The following is a 12280-nucleotide window of genomic DNA, read 5'->3' as shown; positions in this document are numbered from 1 at the left end:
ACAAGCAGCAGGAATAATGAGTGGTGTCACTCCACTTTTCATTTTGATGGAAAGTCATTACGGGCGTCAACGCCAGCGACAAAGAGCCATGAATCAACTGCTCTGCTATGAAATTAAAATCGAATTGCTGGCCACCCCCAACCCCTACCCTTCCTGGGAAATGGGGATGGGTAGGTGGCTTGGGAGAGGGCTGCTATCCTGGGGTGGGCTCTATCCGATCACAGAGCACGCAGTTATGGGCAGGAAGTGGACAGGCAGCCAGTGAAGGTGACAGCTCCTGTCTCCACCTTGTTTATCAGACCCTTCCTCCCCAAACCGCATTTTCCCTCTGCCTGGAGGTAAGCTGTGATTAAAAGGAAAATACAGCTCTGCTGGCTCCGACAAGGCTGCCGCTTGACTGCTTGCCTTGGGCTTCTGGCCTGAGTGGGCCAGCTGGGCCTGGCTATGGAGGGAAAAGGCCCAGCTGACCTAGCCATCCCGGAGCCTTGCTGGACCATTTGTGGATTTGGGGTCCTCCTTACCACCAGAAGCAAGGGAATGAAGGCCTGGGAAGCCCACCTGGATCAAGAACCCCATGAAAACAGGTGCATAGCCTCAACTCCAGGCTCAGAGAAGCACTATAAGCAACTCAGTAGTGAAGCAAGAGTCTTCAACTTTTATTAAGTGCACTAGACTAACTAGAAAGAGAAGCTGTGGTTTCAGGCTGACAGGCCACAGGGGGTTGTAGACAATCAAGACAGCCTCCACAGTGAGTGCCAAGGTCACCATCCAAGTGAGGTTCCTTCCTGTGGCTTTCTGTCCTCCAATCTGCCTGGCTTCTTGCCAGGAAAGGCTCCAAAACATCGGCCCTGGCTGTCCCACCTCCATCCCGAAGGATGAGAAGAAGGGCAGGCAGGAACATGGAGGGCGTCACAGGGAGGTTCCCATCAGGTTCACGGGGCGCCCGCTGTACCTCTTGGAGATGTCAGCTTCAATCTGAAAGGCAGCAATACCAAGTGGGCGGAAGCCGAGAGGCGCAGGGCCTCGTTCTGCAGAAACTGGGGTCTTCCCACTGCACGGGTTTCCCTTTCCTGTCTTACCAGCTTCTGTAGCTCCTTGGTCTTCTCCAGGAGCAGGTCCAGCTTGGGCTCCAGGGCCGCCTGCTCCTGAAGCGCTTCCTGCTGCTTCTGCACCATCAGCTCTTTCTTCAAAGCCAGCAGCTGGGACTGCTTCAGCTTTTGCTGGAGGAATTCAGTGACTCGGTCCACATACCTATGCAGGGCGCTCAGGTGAGTGCGTGGGGTAGCTGTGCACCCTGAGCATTCCCATTCAACTGCAGGGAAAGGTGAGGCTCGGGAAACCAAACCCCTAATTGGCCTCTCACCCCTCACATCCTTAAATCCTTTTTTTGTAAGAAATACTCCACTTCCAGTTCCCCTGTCCTACTTGGGAAGCAGATTCTGCCTGCACACATCGAACCATGCTATCTTGTCCCAAGAGAACCCTTATCCCCAGCAGAAGGCAATGACCAGGAGGCAGGGATGGCCAGGAGGCAGGGATGAGGCCCGAGGGTCAAGGAAGAAGAGGAGGGATACAAGGAGGCAGAGATGCTCAACATGGCAGAGCTCATCAGGGAGCAAGACAGACCTCGGTGAGGCCAGGATCATAAACAGGTGTTGCATTCGGAGATTGGTGAGCCGGCCAATCAGATCCTGGAGCACTGACGCCATGGTAACCATCTTCTCTTTGGTCTGGCCTTGCAGGATGGCTGGAGCCAGCTGGAACTGGCTCACGGATAGGATGTCTGCTTCCTCACTCATCTCCACCGCTCTCTGGGACAAGAAGATCTCGAGCTGAGGATGGAAGAGGAATTGGTTCAAACTGAGACCAGAACTCAGAAGCTAAGTCCTCAGACTGCTCAAAATGCAAGAATGAGATGCAAGGGCCCAATTCTGGGTGAGAAGGGTTGTCTCCTCTGAACACTTTTATTGCTAGAAACTCAACAACTCAACGTGAGTGCTTGGGGCTGCCTGTGCCGTCACTCTTTGGTCCCCCATTCCCGTCTCAGGCCTGCCTGGCTCTGCACCTCCACCCTTCCTCCCCAGCTGTGGGTCAGATAACTGAGAAGAGACTCAAAGGGTTCTGTCTGCCCAATGAAGGTATTTACTTTCTCTCCTTGGGAGGAGGGACATTTCGGGAATAGGAATCTGGCTTGAGAAGCCCTGAATTCAGAAAAGGCTGAAAAGAATATGAGAAACAGCCACACATCTTGTCAATCTTATTGTGCCATAAAAACTTGATACCTTTTGTCCTCCTCTCCCCTCACTGAGGTTAGAAGGACCCTCTCTAGGCAGAAAGAGGAGAGAACTGGGTGCGAACTGAGAACTTTCAGGAACCTCTCCCCAACCGCAGGCTACTGCGAAGGGAACAGACCCAGAGATTAACAAAGATGGGCCTTCATCTTCCCAACCCCACAATGAAGGTCCCAGAACGCTGGCTCCTTACGCTGAGCTGCTCAGCACCTTAACCCAGGGACTGTACTTAACACGAGATCATGTTGTTCCTAACCTGTTTAAAATCTCCAATAGCTTCTCAGTCTGCTCAGAGTCAAACCAAAGTTCAGACTCTAGCCCTGAGCTCCGATTCTACTCCCTGCCAGCTCCCTCTCCTCCGTGACACCAGCCTCCTTGTTGTTGGTCTAATGTGGGAGGCACGTTCCCACCTCGGGGCCTCTGCAGTTGCTCTCTCTGCCTGGGAAGCCCTTCTGCCAGACATCCGCATGGCTCTCTCTGCACCACCTGCAGTCTCGATTACAGGTCACTTTCTCAGTGAGGCCTTCCCTGACGGCCAGATACAAAACCACAGCCCTTCCGAACAACCCCCGTCTCCCTCCCCTGATTTCTTTTTCCCCATGGCACTTAGTACCATCTAACATACTGCATATTTTTCTTATTTATCTTCTTTCTTGTCTGCCTTCCCCTCTAGAACATAAGCTCCACGAGGTCAAAGACTTTAAGACTGTAACTGTCTTGTTCACTGCCCAATTCCCAGTGGCTAAGATAGTACCAGGTCCTTAAGAGGAGCCTGATAAATATGAGTTGAATGAATGAGGGATGTCCTAATAGGTGAGGCTCCTGCACCAGGACACGGAAAGCACTCGGCACCCTTCGCACCAGCAGGAAGGGTCAGGTCAGATGTCTGGAGTGATGCTGCCTGTGCTGGTGCCACGCCTCTGCCTGCATCTCTGAGATGACACTACCTCCATGAGCTCATCAATGAACTGATTCCGGGTCTCAGGGTATTCAAGGAGTGTCAGAGCATCTGGGCCTCTTGCAACACCTTCTGGAGCTGCCAGGAAGAGGACAGAGAAGTGATAAAGGATCCGAGGACCAGAGAAGGAAAAGACCCTCAAATTTGAGCAGCCCTGGTGGATTAATATGGACATGGACTCACTGCACTGAAGCCAACCTCCTTCCTGTCTCAACCAAGGGAGAAGGTTACCCTTTCCCAGGTGACTCAGCCTTAATCAGGCTCTACTTTCGAACCCCCAGCCCAAAAGGGGCTGGGTTCAGGGAAGCAGAAAAGCTGGCTCTCTGCACTGGTGGGCGGCAGGAGGTAAAGTTTCATCCTGCACTGCCCTCTAGTGGCACAGACATGGCTACATCCTCTCTGCAGGAGGGAAGGGGGGTCAGACTCCAGGGCCCACCTCCCACCGCCCCCCACCCCAAAAACCACCCCCCACTAGACCAGCTCTCTAAAAAGTTGGTCTCTAAAAAGTTGAGAGTTTCTGGACTTAATTTTAACACATTAACTGCCATGTAAGTTGTATTTAACTCAAGCTAGTTTTGAGCCTGGGGCCTCATGAAGCAAAACCTGGGCAAAACCCTGCAGTTGGTTTGTGAAAATCTTACTTGTTGATGTTCTTATTGTTACAACTAATTGACGATTTAATTCTAAAACCGTGGATTAAATGAATATAAGCCAATAAATTTCGTTTTTCTATTTATGTTTACCTTTAAATTACATTTAAGCCTGACAAGTCAAGAAAAACATTTTACCCTTATGAACTATTTCTCAAGTTTTCACATTACTTTTTATTACTGATTTTCAAGTTTTTATATTATTTTATTAAAAAACACAAAAAACAATTAAAAAGAACAAATTTTTCATTTAATTAGAAAAGATTGTTTTGTTTCCGAAACTTTTATTCTGTTTTCATAATAAAACACCGTGACCCCAAGGAAAAAAATTTTTTTTTCTAGTTTGGCAGTCAGTGTGTTAAGAACCTCTCAGTCCCCCTCACATCCTCATCAAGATTCTCGGAAATAAATGTGTGAGAAGCCTCATCTCAGCAGTGCATTCTTGTGTTTCTGGAGACACGGGGGCCCTGGAGCACCCCATTTCACCAGGGCTGCAGGGGATGGTGCACTTACCCTGGGTCCCTGCTTCCAGCACTGTGATCTGCAGAGCAGCAGCATCATCTCCCCAGTCTATCCCATCACCCCCAGGGTCCTGGAAGGAGAGCAAAGAACCCAGCAGTGTTGGGAGAACTTTCCTGAGCCAAGGAGCCCTTGATGAGTTCAGTGCACATTCCAACTGCATTAAGGACCTGCAGCCCTGATGTAGGTGGCAAAGATGGCAGTGTGGGCCCATTTACATTGCTACGATCATCCCTGCTTTGTAGTTTCCATCCACCTGCCTACCCTCACACCTTGCCCCAAACAGCAGGTCAAAAACTCTCATTTGGGCCGGGCACGGTGGCTCACGCCTGTAATCCTAGCACTCTGGAAGGCCGAGGTGGGCGGATTGTTTGAGCTCAGGAGTTCAAAACCAGCCTGAGCAAGAGCGAGACCCTATCTCTACCAAAAATAGAAAGAAATTAATTGGACAGCTAAAAATATATAGAAAAAAAAATTAGCTGGGCATGGTGGCGCATGCCTGTAGTCCCAGCTACTCAGGAGGCTGAGGCAGAAGGATTGCTTGAGCCCAGGAGTTTGAGGTTGCTGTGAGCTAGGCTGACGCCACGGCACTCACTCTAGCCCGGGCAACAAAGCGAGACTTTGTCTCAAAAAAAAAAAAAAAAAACTCTCATTTGTCACTTTTGAAACTCTGCTTTTCTTGAAATACACCTGGTCTTAGAGCTGTGAACTTCAAGTGATGCCTTCACAGGCTCAAACAACCCTTTTCTTATGGTGAAAGTAGTGATCACAGAGAGACAGACTGAGAGGGGACCCTAACCTTTGAGTCTGATTCCAGGGAGATGCCCCAGTCGATTCCAGCAGCCTCGGCAGAGATGCCAGAGTCAGTCCTCTCGGAAACTGCCTCCAGCCCAAAGTCGCCCCAGTCAATCTAGAAGGGAAAAAGAGTATTAACTTGTAGAAGGTGGGTAAAATAAAGGGGTGGCTGCCTTCCCACAGGCCTTAGCTGCCTCTGTAGGGAGCACACTGTTCAAATGCAATGGCCTGGAAGGTCCCCCAAAGAAAGCCCATTTTTCTAAGAGCTCATGCGATGGTGGGTTTTAGTTCAAAGCAAACCAGCTTGCTGAGCATTTGCTTATAGTCAGAAAAATAAAGGAGTAGGGCCTTCTGGGCCCTTCCACCTATAGGCTAACAAATCCCCCTTCCTTCCTTCTTGGGCTCTGAATCCAGGCCCTAGAGTTTGGGCTGTCTGTGGGAGGGTGGGGAGGCAGCTCCCGCTCCTTCGGTGGTAGCTGCTTGTAACGAGGCTCCTCTTACCGCGTCTTCTTCCACCTGCTCAGGAGGCTCCTCGAGGCGCGGCCGTTCCACCACAGAGGGTTCTGTCCCTGTCCTCCACTCGTACACTGTTGAGTTGCCCCGCTTCTGCACGAACCGCAGCATTGGCAACACCTGCTCTGTGGGGCTTCAACAGGGCACATAACTGATTCTTCTGCTGACCACTCATGAAGCCAACACCCAGCTTCAGCCTAGGCCGTGTGGTCAAATGGGCAAGGCTCCCACTGGTTCCAGGGTGTAAAATAAAGCTCACATGTCATGCAGGAAAAATATAAGAGGAGAAGAGAGACAAGCCAGAGAACACAGGTAAACCATCCCCTTGCCAGAGAGCAGCTGAGGTTCTCTTTACCTTTCACACACAAACCCCACACAGGCCTGGTACAGGTCGATGGCTTCCCCCAGAGACTGAGCTGCTGCCCCAATCTCAGCCAGCTGACTTGGCAGGTCCTTCACCAGGCCCAGCAGTTCTCTTCGGACATTGTCTCCCTAGAGAGGGTAGAAGCAGGTGGCTGAGACAGAAATGGTGGGAGGTGGAGTCCAACAGACTAAAGAAAACATTCAAAGACCAGAGAAAGGCAAGACACTAGCCCAAGAGGGGCACAACTCGGCGGAGGGCTCAGGCCCTAGAAGACAGAGGTCTAGGTGCCCTCCTGCTGCAACGAGCCCGCTCCTGCTCACCGTGATGCCATACTGCTTGCACGAGTGGAAGAACTGTTCCCGCATCTCAGTGGCCCCTGCCTGGCCCTCCTCCTCCTTGCGGCTGTATTCTTGCTGCAGCTGCTGGCACTTGGCGATCTGCTTCTTCAGCGAGGGGATCTCATAGTTGACATTCCGAACCAGGAGGCTAGAGAGTTCCACTGAGAAGGGCCCAGGAAATTCAGCCCAGGACATGCACACATAAAGTAAGCATGCCCCAGGATACACAAACACGCCCTGAGTGCTGGTGAGGGGCATGAGGTCGGCCTCCCAGCCCCTCCCCTTCCTAGCTGTGGAGCCTAAAACAACCCTCGTCTGTAAAACAGTGACAATGATATTTATTGTGAGGATGCAAGAGAGAATCCATATAAAACAGCAAGCATAATTCCTTCTTTTCGGTAAGAGCTCAGGAAATATTAGCTATTATTATTGGTATTAGTACTATTCAAAAACATAACCCAAACGACTATCAGCCCTTTAGTGGCTCTCTCTCAGCCACCTGATATGGCCCCCAGGATGACCCATGCCTCTTCTGCCTGGTATAGAATGGGGATGTGGAGGGGATGGAGGCAGCACATGCCCCTTACCAAGAGGTGAGTGGTAGAGGACCCACACACCCCCGCTCGGCCAGGCACAGCGGATGCCTGCTACCTGCCTGATTGTCCTCCTCCCCCCAGCACTCTGTGGAAACTATAAACAGGCAACACCTACACTCCAGCCTCTTCCCACAGACAGACTGTGCCTCCTATCAACCTGGCATCTCAGAACCCTGGGAATGGGTTTCCCCACGGGTGCCAGGACTCCCAGGCGGGGCCACTTTACCTAAGTAGGTGTTGTCCTTCTCATACAGGGCTACAATCTCCTGCCAATCCTGAGTAAGAACAGAAAGAGGAAGTAAGCCAGAAAAGCACTTGACAGCCACATCCCCGCTCAATCCCCGAACAGCCTTCGCATTACATCGAATACAAACTTCTTTTTTTTTTTTTTTTGAGACAGAGTCTCACTCTTTTGCCTGGGCTAGAGTGAGTGCCGTGGTGTCATCCTAGCTCACAGCAACCTCAAACTCCTGGGCTCAAGTGATCCTCCTGCCTCAGCCTCCCGGTAGCTGGGACTACAGGCATGCGCCACCATGCCCGGCTAATTTTTTCTATATATTTTTAGTTGTCCAATTAATTTCTTTCTAATTTTAGTAGAGACGGGGTCTCGCTCTTGCTCAGGCTGGTTTCGAACTCCTGAGCTCAAACAATCCGCCCGCCTTGGCCTCCCAGAGAGCTAGGATTACAGGCATGAGCCACCGTGCCCAGCCCGAATACAAACTTCTTGCCCTCCTGCAACTCATAATGCTGGCTGGACTACCCAAGTTATTTTCAAGAGTGTGGTGCCAACAAGTGACCTCCAAAGCAGTGGGTCTGAAAATTTAAACCCAGGGGTAGGACCTACTCTTGGCATAAACTATAGAGACAGAGCAAAAGTTCAGCAAATATTCTATGTAGGCATCTCCACTGGATCCTCAGAGAGATCAGAGAGGCTCTGACCCCTCGGACTGGATGTCCCCAGCTGCACGTTACCAGCCCTTGGCCCACACTTGCCTTCATCCGCTGTGAAGAGTAGCGGCCAAAGATATTTTTCGTGGAAGCCTCAGTGCTTTTGAGAAGGTCCACGATTCTTAGGCAGTGGAAGTAGTGAATGTCTGCAAAACAAGGGAGAGTGAGGACTTTGAGAACTACAATGTCTTCCTTACGGGCTCTGGCCGCAGCAGATGGCTGACTTGCGTATACTACACTGCTGCTCATTTTAGCACGTAGCTCTTTCCTTCATCATTTCATGTTGAAAGAAGCCAGCATCTATACCCCAAATAAAAATCTCTCTCTCCTTGGGGTCAGCCCTGACAGCTAAACAACGGAGCGGCTCAGCTGATACATACTACTCCAGGAAAGAGGGGACTCCAGTGACAGCCCCAAAGCACTCACAGGACCCAGAGAGCAGCTGGGCTATCTCTTCGCTCTCTGGCATGTCCTGGATGGCAGCATTGATCTTCTCCCGGATCGTCAGCACCAGACTCTGCCATTTCAGGCTGCAGTGCCTTCTGTCCACCAGCCAGTCTGCAGGAGAAACAACACATCACAGCATTCCCATTCACGCCACCAAAGTTGTGTCACTAATTCGAGTGAAATACCCTGAGATGCTGGTCTAAAAGTTGTCTTTATATTGGTTAAGGTATGGGGTCATGGGAAGATGCGAATAAAAAGAGGCCCAAAGAGATGCTTGGGGGTAAGCTGACTCTGACAATCTGACTTCATCTGCAGTGTGATTTTTAGAGAAATGCCTCATCACGGGGATAAAGAAAAACTTTAAACTGGTCCTGACATGAAAGTGCCACTTTTGACCATTCTAAATTCTCATAATATTTTTGCTTCTATAGGTAATTATATCTTTCTTGCTGAGAGAGGATGCTCTTCAACTTCCACTTCCTCAGGGCTGGGATTAACCATCACAATGGAAAATACAAGATGTTTACGCCAAGTACCAGATGAATGAACAACTGCAAAGCCTCTAATACCTACAGCACCATAAGGACTAGATACCATTCTTAACAGTTAAATACACCCTATAAATGTGAATACCAGTGGGACAGTGGGACTGACCTCTTGGGAGTTTGGGCCCAGAGTTGTGGCTTGAGAACCAAGCATGTTTTCTTAGAAGGAGAGAGCTAAGAGTTAGGCTTTGTGGTCAGATGGTTGTGGGGTTTTTTTGGTTTTTTTTTTTTTTTTTTTAGACAGAGTCTCACTCTTTTGCCCGGGCTAGAGTGAGTGCCGTGGCGTCAGCCTAGCTCACAGCAACCTCACACTCCTGGGCTCAAGCGATCCTTCTGCCTCAGCCTCCCGAGTAGCTGGGACTATAGGCACGCGCCACCATGCCCAGCTAATTTTTTCTGTTTTTAGTTTTCCGATTAATTTCTTTCTATTTTTAGTAGAGACGGGGTCTCGCTCTTGCTCAGGCTGGTTTTGAACTCCTGAGCTCAAACAATCCGCCCGCCTCGGCCTCCCAGAGTGCTAGGATTACAGGCGTGAGCCACCGCGCCCGGCCTTTGAGACAGTCTCACCCTGTCACCCCAGGTAGAGTGCAGTGGTGTCATTGTAGCTCACTGCAACCTCAAACTCCTGGGCTCAAGTGATCCTCCTGCCTCAGCCTCCTGAGCCCCTCCTTGGACTACAGACATGCACCATGACGCCTGTCTAATTTTTCTATTTTTAATAGAGACAGGGTTTCACTCTTGCTCAGGCTGGTCTTGAACTCCCGAGCTCTCTGCCTCTCTGCGTCTCAGTTTCTCCACATGTAAAATGGGGATAATAAGACACAGAGTAGAAGGGGGAATGCAGGTAAAACACTGAGCACTGTGTCTGGCACATGGCAAGGACTTAACAAATCTCAGCGATCTTCATTTTTATTTCAAGTGCCTAAAACAGCACCCAGTACAGAGCAAACCCCCAATGAACTGTTGTCTCATTGGTCCTTTTCATGACCAAGAACAAGGTCACACACCAAGACTGTACATGAACTGAAGAACTGGGGACAAATATGAAGTGAAGCTAAATAAGCTTCACTAGTGGCCACTTAACAGGACCAAATGGCCCCATATAGTGGTAAATTCAGAACCTGAATTCTACCAACTGGTCGAACACTGGGGTCTCACACTAGTATCAGTCATACTCCCTCTGCTGTACCCCTCTAAAGTTTTCAGAAAGAAAAACTCTGTATATGTCACAGAACGAGAAGCAGAGGGCTGAGGTGGTCAGACAGACACCATCTCAAGGAAGACTGGCATGAAATCAATGAACCTGGCTGGGTGCGGTGGCTCATGTATGTAATCCTAGCACCTTGGGAGGCCAAGGTGGGAGGATCACTTAAAGGCAGATGTTCAAGACCAGCCTGAACAAGAGCAAGACTCCAATTCTACTAAAAATAGAAAAAATAGCCAAGTGTGGTGGCACATGCCTGTAGTCCCAGCCACTCAGGAGGCTGAAGCAGGAGGATCACGTTGAGCCCAGGAGTTTGAGGTTGCTGTGAGCTAGGCTGACACCATATGGCACTCTAGCCCAGGCAACAGAGTAAGACTCTTGTCTCCAAACAAACAAACAAACAAAAATCCACAACTCTATCTCTAATAAGCATTTAAAAATGCTAGGAGCTGTGCATATGCGCAGGCACGGTCAGATGAAGAGGCCCTTCCCTGGCTCTGAAGTGGGGAGGAGGTATGTAGGCCAGATACAGACAATCTAAAGATGGCCTGGCCACTAAAAGGTCTTTATTTCCAACTGGGTCTTAGGTCCCTGTTCTTCCTAAACCCAAGGAGAGATGGACGCTTTCAAAAGGGAAGGAAGAAAAGCTTTTTTCTGGCATAATGCAAAAAGCATGAAGATTGAGTCGGACAGACTTAAGCTCCAATTCAGAACTGCCACTTAGTTGACTGTCTCTAAAGAAAGCCATTTATCCTCTGTCCCTGAATGACATGATTTGATAACACACGTTATAAACGTTAAAGTAGAAAACACAAGTCAAGTAGACTCCTTCTCGCGGCTCTCAGCGAGGCAGGTCTGGCCACATATGGGAACACAGAACAAGGTGACTTGTCAGCATCTCGACCCCGGCTTTCAGACGCCAGAGCTCCTGGCTGTTGGCAACAGGGGGCATATAACAGGCCTCCCCCCGACAGCCGGCCGCGCGGGGGCGCCCCCTCCTACCGAGCAGCTTGCTGGTCTGGATATCGATGGGCACGTGCTGATGGTCCTGGCGGGAAACACGGTGGGGAGAGGGGTGTGAGCGCGGGGAGGGGACGCGCCACTCGCGCGCTCATTTCACAATCCCAACCGCCACCCTGCGGGGCCTGAACGACGGGCCAGGAAGGAAGGCGCCCGCAGGGAAGACGGGGACGCGTGTCGGGGGTCCTGGGCCAGTCCCCACTCCCCCAGTGGGGATGGTCCCCACTCCTGTCTTCACACCTGCATCTTTCCCTCACTTCCGCTTCCGGCCGGAAACCCAGGCCCCGCCCTGCCCTGCCACCAATACAGCGCCGGCGTCGCCGAGCCTCAGGGTAGGCACAAACGGCCCTCCTTTGGCCACGTCGCTGCCTTCTGCAGAGCCAATCAGGGTACACGCTCCACCCCCGGTGGCGAGCCCCGCCCACCCCGAGGTTCCGAATGGCAGAGCCCGGGAGGGGCGGGAGAACAAGGGACAGCCAATGGGAGGCGCGAGGCGGGCTCAGGGCCGGGGAGGGGCGGGGGCTCCTGGAAAGGGCTGCAGCGGCGGCGCTATCGCAGCAGGCGGCGCCCGAGAGCCTGGTCGGGCCGCCGCTTCCTCCCGCGAACCTAGAGCCTTCTCCGAGGCGATTAACGGGTCTGCAGGCCGGGTCCTAGCGCCTCCCCGGAGGTCTCGAAAACGCATTCTTCCTTCCTTGCCTCGTTTTACGGTCCATAGCAGTTTGTAGGTCTCTTGTGGCACTTGTCACCCTTTACCTTCTCATTCAGTTTATCTAATAGACGTGGCTGAGCATCTGCTACGTGTTGGGCAATCAGGACAGGGAAAGGAAGGAGGGTCTGGGAGGCATCCCAAAGATCACACCTACTTGAGTCTTAAAGGAGAAGCTGCAGAAAAGGGGCGATGGGGGAAGGATGCTCCAGGTGGAGGAGACTGCACAGACAAATCTTTGGCGGCCACAAATGGCACGAGGGGTGTAGGGAACAACAAGCAGGCAACAGGCAACATAATTTGTGGGGTCCAGTACAAAACGGAAATGCAGAACCCCTTGTTAAAAAATGATGAAGCATTGCAGTCAGGAACGGTGGCCAGGAGTT

At 51.2% G+C, this 12280-nt stretch overlaps 1 protein-coding gene across 1 annotated transcript; it reads right to left on the bottom strand.

Moving 5' to 3' along the window:
* Window positions 1-635: 635 nt before the first annotated feature.
* CDK5RAP3 (CDK5 regulatory subunit associated protein 3) lies at window positions 636-11628 on the bottom strand. The gene is made up of 14 exons (XM_012662211.1): window positions 11429-11628; window positions 11171-11216; window positions 8399-8530; window positions 8018-8118; window positions 7251-7299; window positions 6411-6589; window positions 6082-6218; window positions 5715-5859; window positions 5218-5328; window positions 4413-4491; window positions 3239-3327; window positions 1627-1832; window positions 1080-1251; window positions 636-975 (listed from the first exon to the last, which is right to left on the bottom strand). Exons 1-14 carry the CDS (start codon window positions 11432-11434, stop codon window positions 910-912), a joined length of 1518 nt encoding a protein of 505 aa, XP_012517665.1. The 5' UTR covers window positions 11435-11628; the 3' UTR covers window positions 636-909.
* Between the last annotated feature and the right edge of the window lie 652 nt (window positions 11629-12280).

The sequence above is a fragment of the Propithecus coquereli genome, unplaced genomic scaffold (genome assembly GCF_000956105.1).
Source record: "Propithecus coquereli isolate 6110/MARCELLA unplaced genomic scaffold, Pcoq_1.0 Scaffold119, whole genome shotgun sequence".
NCBI classification, from domain to species: domain Eukaryota; kingdom Metazoa; phylum Chordata; class Mammalia; order Primates; family Indriidae; genus Propithecus; species Propithecus coquereli.
Note: the sequence above shows the minus strand (reverse complement) of the source record. Positions and strands in the feature narration are given on the sequence as shown.

Coding starts and splice junctions, on each gene's coding strand:
- CDK5RAP3 (XM_012662211.1), bottom strand. Junction 8,531..11,170: donor CCAGACCAGCAAGCTGCTCG/GTAGGAGGGGGC, acceptor TTTCTCCTGCAG/ACTGGCTGGTGGACAGAAGG. Junction 1,833..3,238: donor TCATTGATGAGCTCATGGAG/GTAGTGTCATCT, acceptor TTCCATCCTCAG/CTCGAGATCTTCTTGTCCCA.